This window comes from Diadema antillarum, unplaced genomic scaffold, assembly GCF_040938485.1.
Source record: "Diadema antillarum isolate AM-2024a unplaced genomic scaffold, OU_Dant_1.0 seq00000234_RagTag, whole genome shotgun sequence".
Lineage (NCBI taxonomy): Eukaryota > Metazoa > Echinodermata > Echinoidea > Diadematoida > Diadematidae > Diadema > Diadema antillarum.
In genome coordinates this window covers 355,001-368,097 of record NW_027271283.1, presented here as the reverse complement: position 1 = coordinate 368,097, position 13,097 = coordinate 355,001, and the positions used below count along the sequence as shown (strand labels likewise).

General features: G+C 38.4%; 1 protein-coding gene across 1 annotated transcript; it reads left to right on the top strand.

Annotated features, from left to right (window-relative positions):
- Nucleotides 1-274: 274 nt before the first annotated feature.
- On the top strand, nt 275-10,092 carry LOC139729345 (uncharacterized). The gene is made up of 5 exons (XM_071640273.1): nt 275-479; nt 3,708-3,791; nt 7,715-7,795; nt 8,700-8,840; nt 9,692-10,092. The coding sequence occupies exons 1-5, from the start codon at nt 275-277 to the stop codon at nt 10,090-10,092; spliced, it is 912 nt and encodes a 303-aa protein (XP_071496374.1).
- The last annotated feature ends 3,005 nt before the right edge of the window (nt 10,093-13,097 follow it).

Sequence of the window (13,097 nt, the reverse complement as noted above, 5' to 3'; positions counted from 1 at the left end):
AAAATGTTGATCATCGGCTCAAACACACACAGTGGAGAAAACGCATACCGGTCAACAACTGCTGAATGCTTTTTTGAAATCTTCACGTTGATTCTTTAACAACTTCTTTGTGATTTCTTCTTCTTGTGTGCCCCATTCAGCATAATTGCAATCCAAGGAAAATAGTAATGGATTAAAGGTTTGGCTCGTCCTCAATTTATCAAAAGGAAGTGAGTTCACAAATACTGCAACATCCGATCTTGAGAAGGAGAACAGCGAATTCATGAGAGAGAAGATGAAGGTGAAGAATGTATCACTGATTGCCCTGACAGTCTGGGCGGTGGCTGGGTCCTACCTGGCGCTTCTTCTCATGGGCGTGGCTACCTTCACCAACCGTTGGATCAGAACCACCGAGACCATCGATAAGGATTTTCCGAACGGGACTCTGAGGACCATTATCACAATGCAGTCCGGTCTACTCACCTTTTGTAGGGACAATGGTAGGTATAGCCAGAGAGGGGAGTGTTGGAGGAGATGCGTATAATGGGGTAGTGAGGGTGATGGGTGGGATTGATGTCAAAGCTATGCACCGTTTTCTCCTTCCTTTCTCATATCTCATATATATATATATATATATATATATATATATATATATATTTATTTATTTATACATATGTAACATATTATATATCTATATATATGCATGTACATAACTATATCCTTTGGGAATTTGTAAAACATTTTAACTATCTTACATGAATGGTTGTGCGTTATGCTATCGTATATAGAAAAGTGGAGGGGTTGCGTATATTATGTAGGTTGATAGTTGTTTTTTTTTTATTTGATATGATTTGATTTCTGCCTTTTTCACAAAGTAATTACAGCGTTACAAAATATACAAAAATAATTAGACACTGGAAAAAAATACATGGCAATATGCCATATACTGTTTCCGTGAATACACACCAACGATTGGAAAATAATTGATTATCTAATCAGATTATCACGGACAAAATAATGCAGGAGACCGCCATCTTAAGCGGAAACTTGACTTTGGTGATGGCCTCTGAAAAGAATACATATGTTCAACTTTTCATTGCAAATCATTTCATATTCCCCCAAATTTTAGGGGGTGAATATAGCATTGGACAATCCCTTCCCATTGAAATTATTTAGACAAAGAAATTATGAAATATATTGTCGTTTGTATTATATACAAAGACGCAAAAAATACATGAATGGAAAACTATGAAAATAAAACCTGAACCGGAAGTAAATTATACACTTTTACGATCAGAGATAACAATTATAACCTAAGTAGTTGCAATTCCACCCAGTGCATTAATGATCTCATAAAACTGATGCGTCGTGGTATACCTTTCATCCCCTTAGACCAGGTAGACCAGAATTAGTGGATGGTTTGTCGTATATTGTCACAATTCTTACCAATGTAACTCATTATATTAACTGTTCTACAGTTCCTCTCTTTGCTGATGTAACAGATCATTTGTCGTGCCTTAATCTAAAAAGTTAATCTCTTCACGCAGATTAGATGATGTCATTACCTCCCAATTAAAAAAAGAAATGACAAAATTCGTGTTTTGTTTTGTTTTGTTTTGTTTTGTTTGTTTGTTTGTTTGTTGTTGTTGTTGTTGTTTTGTTGTTGTTTTTGTTGTTGTTGTTTTTTTTTGTTTTGTTGTTGTTGTTGGTTTTTTTTGTGGGGGGGGGGGGGTAAGTCAACAGCCACGACCTTGTAACCCCTTTGCAGGGTCATTACTGTTGTACAATAACTTTTTAACGTGCAAAGGATGTCACTCCTTGTCATTGATTTTACTTCCACTATAGAAACGGGGAATATAGTGAAGATTTACAAACAGGTCAAGTGGGACTGGCGAAGTGAGGTCGTCTTTCCCTCCTCCAATTTCTTGTCATGTATTATCATATTACTCATATCCCCGTTTCGATTAAAAGGGGAACACTTTCTAACTTTTTTTTTTGGTCCAAATTCTATGAAATAATAACTTATACTGCTTCATTTTTGTCTGATCTCCCTCTTTCTCTAAAAGCCAAAATGTTGAATTTCTTCTTGAGTCCTGCATTTCTTTTCTTTGTTCTATTTTTCTGATACTAAGTAGGCTGCCTATCCTTGCTCAACTCGTTACCATTATTTGGTGCTCTTCTAATTCTAATTCTTCATAAAACTCAGCTATAATTAACTCAATATCAAATTCAAGCTCGCCCTAGACGGTTATCCTAGGAGTCAGCTATAGATAGATTAATGGATGGGTAGATGGATAGATGAATAAATATGGATAGATGGATAGATGGGTGGATGGATGGATATCCTTTTCTCCTATATATCCCAGGAGAAGGACTGTGGTGGAGCTAACCCTCACACGATCGCTCGAGTACATATCATATCATCTATAATGCTGTAGAGTTGCTCGTAGTGCTGCAGTAGTTAAGGATCTCTTGATTAATGGATTTGGACCTCGGGTAACAGGTGAGAAAATGGGTACTTAGAGTATAGCTGCCCCGTTATGCAGACTTGGTATACATACATATTATGACGTGACACACCAGCACTAAGATGACGTTCGCTGCTAAATAGTACAACATTCTCTGCTTTGAATATACGTACACTGCAAAAAGTTCGGTGATAAATATGAAACACCGAGCTGGTGTTAAATTTCCGGTGCTCATTTTCGGTGTTAGATTAACACCTCCGGGTGTCACTTCAAAATATAAAATTGTTTTTTGAATAGTTTCTAGGTTACTGTTCTTCTTGTTGATTTTGAACTTCAACAAGTCGATCAAGAATTTTCCGATAAAGTAGGCCTTATTGATTTTTGAAAAAAGAAAGAAAGATGTGAACACATGTACACCACAATAACACCAGTAGGCGTGGTCTCCTATTGAAGCTGGGTAGGTGTTATACCATATATTAACACCAGCAATATCAAATCAACACCATGCGATGTCATTATTGAATTAACACCAGCGCAGTGTTAAAAATATCACCAGCTACAGTGTCAAACTAACACCACGAAGTGCCAGGTGAACACTTTTCAACACCATCAAAACTTATTTATCTTACACCGGTGTTTTTGCAGTGTAGGAAACCTACTTATTTTGTATTCGAACTATGATGGACAAACATTATAGAAGAGAAGTCTGAAAGACGCATATGCTTCACCTATCCCCAAGATAACGTAAGATTTGAGAACTTCTTGCAAAGAATTTGATTGTTTTCAATGTGTATTTAGAGAAAAATTTGAAATAACCAAAGAGCTACTGCTCTTTGAAATAACTGACTTGCTTGTAATCCGAATATCATGTGACTTACATTTTCATGTGTCAATGCTAAAATCAACTTTGTCTATATATCTTTTCATATGTGAACATATTTGACAAATTAAAGCCATATGTTATCATTCACGTGCCTGAATCAGCCTCGTACTTGATAAAACAAAATTACATCATGAACTTTAATACAACTGTCTGTTCTGTATAGTGTTGACTTGATGATATCGGTTTTTCCTGTATTTGTTGTTGCTTTTTGTCTGAATGATATCGGATTATGACTTTTTAATCTTTTTTTTAAAGGCTTTTCCAATTTCTGAGTTTTGCGCGGCAAGATAATCAGAAAGAGACATCAGCGAAAGGTACGTAATCATGCAACCTTGACATAACTATATACTTTTTTGTTTGTTTTATTCTGACCTCAGTGCGGTACAAGTGGATCAGTCGTATCCCTGACAACGGAGGCAACGCTTCCCAAAGTGCCCTGAAGGAATTGAACCCTGACCCAGGTAATGTACCACCAGTATATTGTCATCGGGTCGCTATGACCGTTGGAGGTTGTGAGGGGTGAGGCATGATGGGAGTGGTGATGCATGGTGGGAGTGGTGCGGCATGATGGGAAGGGTAAGACATGGTGGGAGGGATAAGGCATGATGGGAAGGGCACGGCATGGATGGAGGGGTGATGAGGCATGATGCGATGGGAGGGGTGAGGCATCATTTTAGGGGGTAGGCATGATGAATGGGAGGGGTGATGAGGCATGATGGGAGGGATTAGGCATCATGGGAATGGTACGGGATGATGGGATAGGTGAGGCATGATGGGAGGGGTATAAGGCATGATGGGGAAAGGTACGGCATGATGGGATAGGTGAGGCATGGTGGGAGGGGTAAGGCATGATGGGAAGGGTATGGGAGGGTGAAGCATGATGGGAAAAGGGTAAGCCATGATGGAAGGGGTAAGGCATGATGGGAGTGGTGATGCATGGTGGGATGGGTGAGGCATAAAGGGCTCACACCCATAAATATTTCCCCATAGGGATGTGTGTTAAAAATCAAATTTCAAAAAATTCTTTAAAATAGCTGGGAGAAATGAGGTGTTTCAGCTTCACTAACCTGGATAAGTTAGATATACCCTTTCATCCATCAAATTCTCAGGGTGGATAATTCAGTTCAAATTCTGTCCAGGGGTCCGCAAAGCCAGACTACGAGTTCTTGTCACTCAAAAAAATCACCCATTTTCCGTACACGTACCCAATGAAATATAGTCCCCTCAAGTTCCACCAGAAAAGCTTTCATCTTCCAACCAAAATGCAATTTGTAGAGGAATTCATACTCAATATCTACAGCTATTCAGTTTTTTGCCAAACTACATCATTGATTTTTAATTAATTTTTTTCTTCATTTATTTTGGTATCTGTGGTACGAATTTGTGAAGGGGTCTGGGACAGTCCATTGTATTTACGGGTGTGAGCCCTAAAGGGGAGGGGCACGTACGTCCTGGTGAGATGGATGAGGCATAATGGGAGGGGTGAGGCATGGTGCTGGGGGGAGTAATTAAGGCATGATGGGAGTGGTGATGCCTGGTGGGATGGGTGAGGCATAATGGGGAGGGGGTACGTCCTGGTGGGATGGATGAGGCATGATGGGAGGGGTGAGGCATGGTGTTGGGAGGAATAATTAAGGCATGATGGGAGCGGTGATGCCTGGTGGGATGGGTGAGGCATAATGGGGGGGGGGGTGGAGTATGGCATGGTGGGAGGGGTAAGGATCGGAGGGGTAAGGAATGATTGGAAGGGTACGGCATGGTGGGAGGGGTGAAGCAGGGTAGGCATAATGCGGGATGGCGTGGAGTATGATGGGAGTAAGAATGAAGGTAAAATAAGAAAAATTGATTAAAGGGGAAGGCTAGTAACTGATCAGTGGGAATCAGTGGAAATGCTGGGAGATGATTGTTCCAATCCTTATGGGATTCATTCAAGAGTTCATTGTATATGTATTGTTGTGTGAAAATGATTTGCTTCAGAATGGTCTCATATTCAAGTAATGTGCAGTTTAATTCTTCCAGGTTAGCGTCCCTGGTCAGTGACGGAGCATTAATCTGCACATTACTTGAATATGAGACCGTTCTGAAGCAAATCATTTTCACACAACAATAGATATACAATGAACTCTTGAACGAATCCCATAATTAAAGGATTGGAACAATCATCTCCCAGCATTTCCACTGATTCCCACTGATCAGTTACTAGCCTTCCCCTTAAAGCAAAATACAATGTACGGAAACAGACAGGAGAATAATATGAAAAGACTATATCATCAATAGAAGGCTCTAGTTGCATCGTCCATGTTCTGGTGTGCAACGCATGCGTTATGAGCAGAAGAGAAACTGATTCCGTGTACATCTAATTTGTGTTTTATGGCTGAGGCCTGTTAATCATTACTGAATGTAAGTCTTCTTTCTATCTTATATTAAGATAGAGTAAACATGTGTATTTGCGTATGTTTGTACTGTACAATATTGTTAAAATGTCTCCATGATTGTACCTTTTGGTGTTGTTTCTTTCTTTACAGGAAAAGTATGATTATGGATCAGTTGCCCCATGGCACCCCCTCCCCCCAAAAAAGAGAGAAATTATAAGCAAACAAAGCCAACTGATGGCTTTCTTGCAGACATAATTATAATAGAACTATCATACTGGCTGTTTTTTATGTGTGGGCTCTATAATTACGACGGGATTGATCTCAAAAGAACGGCTAGATAAATTAGATGAATGAATATGTATAACATTATATAATGTGACCTCTGATATCATGTGAAAATGAAAAGAAATATTTATTGATAGAATATTTTCCCTCGAGAAATTTGATTGACATCAAGAAAGAATCAATTTACGATGGACTATTATGATATGTTTTCTTTTTCTTTGAATAAGCCAGTTCGGAGTTAGCTTATGAGCACGTGGGTACAAAAATATCAAAGACCTTTCTTTTTTCTTATGAGATGGTTAGGCACTTCACTTCTTTAAAAAGTTTATGGAATTCATCAATCATGTTCAACCAAAGATCATCTTGCGTAGACCATGATGATCTGTCGACTACCACTTGGGAAATCATCCATTTCATTAATTTGCATTGAATGTATCAGCCAATAAGGATTACTTGAATATTCATTACATCACAGACGCTCCTCTCAGTGAATTTAAGAATCAGCATGCCCTGTTGGTACAAATGACCTTTTTCTGCTCAAATGCAAATTGGCCTCCGAACTGGCTTATTATGGACTCAGGCGTACTTAATTGTTCAAAAGAAATACCATCAGTTACTTTGACAATGCATTTTCAAACATTGTGATCTTATTTCAAACCATTTTACGATCAATTAATCTACGTCTACGTGGGTATCAGCACACAGACACACACACACACACACACACACACACTGAGAGTCATACGCACATACTGCGTACACAAAATTAGATTCACACAGATTCAATACTGCTTCCAAGAAAGGCTACAATATTAGGAAGAAACATTGAGGTATGTTTAAACCATCAGTTCGGCAACTCGTCTCCAAAAAGCTCCACGTGCTGTCTATGGAAGAGAATACCCAAGTCTGTTCTCCCTGATCAGGCGATAAATACCTCCGTCGCGCGGCATAATTCATCGGCGTCATGGCACGGGCTCGTGAATAATGCATGACCGTCATCGAAACCATCAATTCCCTCGTCGACGATCATCCCGCAGCGTCAACGGACCGAGTGACACAGCAAGTGCTTTCGCATCCGCAATCGACCTCGCGCTTTCGCCCCAACGCCGACTTATGGACGCCACGCAGCAATAGGCGCCCCAAGACGGGTGGTATAATACGCGATCATTATTATACGGACGACGAACACACGAGTTTGAATATACATAGGAAGAGAATGGCATATTATACCCCGATAACTGTTGATGCGGAATAAACAACTATTATTCAAGAGGACGAAAGAGCGAGTCGAATACGAGAAGAGTGTTACGGCAATGAAAGCTCACAGAGTAGCAAAGAGAACCGCGGCAAAATATTCGAAGAGAAATCACTATCATTGTAATTTCCCATTATTTCATCATTTAATTTAAAGTTGTTATCATATAAGTATCATCATTACCAGTATCATTGCTATCATTTTTACCATCATTGCAGGGGCGGATCCAGGAATTCTATAAAGAGGGGGCGCCTTTACAAAATCAAAGGGGGGCGCACGCACCCCTCCCCCATTATTTCTATTTATTTCTTTTATTTTAACAAAAATTAAAGGGGGCACCCCCTGGATCCGCCACTGTATCGTTATTGTCATTATCATAAGGTGAAAGACTAATCTATCAAAAGCAAGATTGGTCTTTCTCACCATCTCTCAAATAATTGGTTCATTTTTGTTGTTTTGTTTCCCGTAGATGACGTAGAATGTGGAAATATTCGGGACACCCTCCCGGAAGGCGACGAGCCACCCAAGAGTATAACTTCAGCAGTTTTAGGTACTCAATTCAAGAACCTAATTGATCTGATTTTAAGTATGTTCCGTCATATTTCTCCATCATTTTACTTAGATTCACATTTCCATATAGATAATGTTCTATAAATCGTGTTAGTAATATCTTATTGTGCATCCAAGCTGCATATCATATATCATTCTATTTTGTTATATCTGATATATATTTATTTTTCATTGAGAAATATGAGAATAAATTGAAATGAAATGGAAATGGAATGAAAAAAAAATTGAATTAAGAATTTCATATGTGAATATGAAGAAATGTGTTATCAAATTGATGACTATGAATCGGATCAATATGCAGACATACATAGCAAAATACTCCATGTATCAATGTCAAGATACATCAAAGGGCAGTAATTAGTCAGTTACTTAAGAACCTGATGATGACTGTTAATTAAAATGGATTAGATTGGCCTCTATTATTGAAATATTCTAACAGAAGACCTCGCATAATGTCTGTGGCACATTGCATCGTTCAGGGTATCGATACATTATCGATACTCTGCAGCAGGTCATTCCACATTGAAGAGCTGCTTTTGTGATTAAAAAAAAGGATGACCACTGACAGAAAGCAGTTTCAATCGATTGAACATTTAGCAGGGGAATTCGATATAGTCGTTCACGTAATAACAATCTACACTGCAATTATCATTCATCAGTGATGTCCCCCTTTGCTCTGATAGCTTTTGAAGAGAATTAGCAAAAAAGACAAACAGACAAGAGTTATTGTACATTTGATATTACAGTCATCCATTAATAATCCGTGCACGTATCTGTGCTAGTTGTGTGCGACAGTCTTTTCAAGACATGTGGTTGTCACGCGTATCCTGAATTCAGTTCTTGCTCTGGTCGTTCTTAATGTTCATCTATTATTGTTTCCACAGCTCACGTCTTAAAGGTGTTGCCGCTGTCCATTTGTAGCCTCCTTCTGCTCTTGCTGACGTCACTCTTCAGCTCAATGGGACTTTTCTTCCCACAGCGGCGCTGTTTCATATTTTTCACTGGAGCGGCGCACATACTGGCTGGTATATAAATATATAGTACACCTTTTGACAATCTCATAACTCTGCGTACAAGCGGTCAGCATGTTTACTGGGATATTTCATTCAGTGAAACAATTTCCATAAATTTCATTTTGCTTTCTTCTTTTCAACGTCATGCAAATTCTACGCATTGTAAAAAATTCTAAGTCAGATATCAAGACTAAAATTAGTTTTGCATAGCGTCATAGATGTATGGTTAGAATATGTAACAGACTAGTTTTATTGTCACGTGCATATGACGTCACAAGCGGAGAAATCTCTATTTCGTAGACACACGAAGAGAACAAAATTCATTATGTTTTTTTTTCCTTTTTCCTTTCTTTTTTCTTTCTTGAATCTGTATGAACGGACCACGTTATTCTGTCTGAGAGTATTGTTATTCATGACAGGATTGTAAAAGGTTCAGCGAAATAAAAAACAAAAACAAAATGTAAACTAGAAAGATGCAACATTAATAGTGATAATAATGATCCCAGCTGTGAGGAATGTGACCAGATCTTTCAGTCTGTTATCTCTCAATAGAATATAAGTCTAGCTCGAGCTCCATAAGTTTCTCACATGACTTTCCTATTTGACCCTATAATGATTCTAAAACTTAGCATATGAACTCTGAAAGAAAACTAATGGTTCAATTGCGTCTGTTTTATTGTTTGGGGATTCCAGTACGACATGCCTGATATAATGAACAAATTTCCAGGCTCTCAAGCACCTCGTTACATTGTATTTTGACTGAAATTTCAGTAAGTACTGAATTATCATGTCAAGAGTGACGTATAGGGGGCCATATTACACGATTTCTCCTAAAACAACTTTGTTACGGTTTCCATCCTTAGGACTGTGTTCTCTGAGTGGACTAATTCGATACATCATCGCCGTGAACGATGCGGTAATCGAGAAACATCCAGTGTCGTCTGAAGACCTCTTCTCGCACCGGTACGGCTTCTCCTTCGTGGTCGCCGTCCTGGCTTTCTTCCTCATTAACTCAACAGGCGTGGCCAGCCTCTATCTTTATATTCGATTGGAGAAGATGGCTGTCCACAGCGAGCAAGAGCGAATTCAGCACCAGCTGATGACCATGACCACGTGTGTCTCCCATGCACCCGACATCGAGGTCCACGACGACGACAACCGGGAACACAGCCCTCTGAGGCCATCTATGGCGGGGTCCGACTACCGCGTCCATCACCCGAACTCCCATAGTGATATCATACAAGCGACATCCATTGAGCTGTGATACACAGCAGTGTATAAAGAAGTTTAACCCTACGAAGAGAAGGCGACTATTTGAAACTCGCCGGGAGGAACCTTGTTCAGAACAGAAAAGCAGGAAACGCTCGAAACAGGAAACCAAAACCCAAAGAGAGATGTGAATTGAGTGAAAGCAGCAACATTGGTAGAACACATCAGTGAAAGTTTGAGGAAAATCGGACAATCGATGCAAAAGTTATTAATTTCTACAGTTTTGGCGTTGGACGAGGAGACTACTAGAAGTTATGACGTCATATGTGGACAACAGTTTTATAAAGAAAACATGAGGAAAATTCAACATGCTTTCACTTTTCGAGCGTAATGAAAGTGTATACTTGACTAACCGCTTTCAGAAAGCAGAGGGAATGTATATTACTACCCATAGCATATGTCAGTATCAATTTGATAGAATGCGTAATTTTTACGAAAAATTTGTTGGGGGGGGGGGGAGGGAGGATTCTCTTTCTTTTATTTTTTATTGTTTTCCACGTGACGTCATGAACTCTAGTAGTCTCCTGATCCAGTGGTTCCAACACCAAAACTTTTTAAAAATTCATAACTTTTGCATCGATTGTCCGATTTTCCTCTAACTTTCACTGGTGTGTTCTACTATTAATGTTGCTGCTTTCACTCAATCCACGTTGCTCTCTGGGTTTTGGTTTCCTTTAAGACACCTGGTGACTTTAATCCAAATCGTCTTCTTGCCCCTCCTCATCCTAAAGAGGTACCTTGGTGAGTTTCAACACGTCGCCTTCTCGTAACACGTTTAACCGTTCCTGTGCCAATGACTAAAAGGTACAAAGATTTCACACACAAATCTATGAGCAAGTAACAACGTGGCACGAAGAGGGTAAGCTTCTGTACATCGTCTTATTTCACTGGATAATGTTTTAAGCAAACTATACAATCACTGTGTGCCGTGAATTAAAGACTGTAAAGTTTTAGACTTGATCGTAATGCATACTTTATCATGATAGAATGACAATGACATTCAAGCACAAAACATGTATATTATGCAAGAGCTTTGTTTGTCAGACTCGTTTTGTGATTTTTTTTTCACCCATGAAACAAGGCGTGAATTATTCTCTATTAGTCTACCATTCACAAACATTGCGTCTTTGCAGGATGTGTTTAGTCAGCTTGTTTTAAAATGTGTATACGGTATACGGTGGTATATAGCCAACTATCCAGTCCTAGCGGTTTACGTACAGTGATGATGATGATGATGATGATGATGCTTGTAATAATGTCGACGAAACAACAGCTCACTTCTATCCATTTTGAGAATGATAAAATGTGTGAAGTGATGAATGGTAGTAACGATGATAATTTTCCTTCTCGCCATCAACATCAAGATAATTATATCAAAAATGATCATTGATAATGAATGCAAACACTATCACCAAAATAGCACAGAGACATATAATGTGATGTTAAGTGTTAGTTTGAAGAGTTCTGTCACATTTATGGTTGATCTACTGGTATTCGGTGATGTTCGTTATACCTGAAGTTCGCTATTCCAAAAGTTCGTTGGTTCGAAAATGAAATAAGGTTCTTTATTCCGAATGTTTGATAGTCTGAAAATGAAATAATGTTCGTTAATCCGATATAAATAAATAAACAAATATATATATATATATATATATATATATATATATATATATATATATATATACATATATGTGTATATATATATATATATATATATATATATATATATATATATATATATAAGTAGCGGGCACTAACGGACCTTCAGAATTACGAACCTTATTTCCTTTTCGGATTTACGAAAATTTGGAATAACTAAACTTTTTTTTCAATTTTCGGATTAGCAAGCTGTTGCGACGCGTTGGAATAACGAACCTTATTTCATTTCCGGATCAACGAACCGTCGGAGTAACGAACCTTATTCATTTTCGGAATTACGAACCTTTGGAATAACGAACCTTTGGTATAACAAACATTCGGAATAATGAACTTTAACCAATCCATTTGCATATGAATAGTCTGAAAGAAAATAAAGCAATAATCTATTTTGTCTGCATCAAACTTGGAAATAAATATACGGAAAGAGAGTGGCAATAAAACCGAATATGGCGAATATTAAGTTTTCTCATCTTGACATGTTTATGAAATATTTTGGAATGGTATGTACTTGGCGAATATTAAGTTTTCTCATCTTGATATGTTTATGAAATATTTTGGAATGTTATGTACTTGCACTTTTTTGAAGGAAATTAATTGATAAAGGATTAAGGGATTATAACCCTGCGATGCAGGAAGAGCATGTTATAACGTAAACGCAAACGCAAAGAAGATTATGGCTAACAAGATAAAATAAAAACAACAACAAAATATCTAAAATTTTATCATATTGTGATAGACCAATCAGTAGTAGACCTAGTTGTGGTTAATCGTATATAGTTGCAGTATAAGCGCTTGATATACGGTCGTGCGATGTAGAACTGCATGCAGAATTAATTTTTGTGTCAATAGACATGATAGGAAATGGCTAAAGGTGCAGTAGAATGGTCATAACAGAAGTAGAAATAGTAACAGCAATAGCGACAGCTAAGTGCATTCAGTGACTGTGAGCTACTCTTAAGATAGTCAGTTTTTACGACTCGACATGCACAATTATGGCTCTAGGGGGCACTGTGGCATAGTGGATAAGAATCTCGACTCCAAATCGGAGGACCCGAGTTCGAGTCCCGCCCAGAGCTTACATCCTTGGACAAGATGTTTTTACCCATGTCCCTCTCGACCCAGGTGTATAAATGGGTATACCTTATAGCACTGCTAGGGTAATGGTTGGGACTTCTGGTAGAACAATGACAACACTGAAGAGGCTACCCTGGATAATCTGGGACTTGAATTTTTATGATGTTGAAATTAGTATGGTATAAAAAAACCTTAAGAAAAAAATGGCAATAGATAATAGTCACCCCCTCTTCCTGTCCATTAGATTAAAGCAATAAGAAAACAAGT

Coding starts and splice junctions, on each gene's coding strand:
- LOC139729345 (XM_071640273.1), top strand. CDS start 275: ATGAAGGTGAAGAATGTATCACTGATTGCCCTGACAGTCTGGGCGGTG. Junction 3,792..7,714: donor GGAATTGAACCCTGACCCAG/GTAATGTACCAC, acceptor TGTTTCCCGTAG/ATGACGTAGAATGTGGAAAT. Junction 7,796..8,699: donor TATAACTTCAGCAGTTTTAG/GTACTCAATTCA, acceptor TTGTTTCCACAG/CTCACGTCTTAAAGGTGTTG.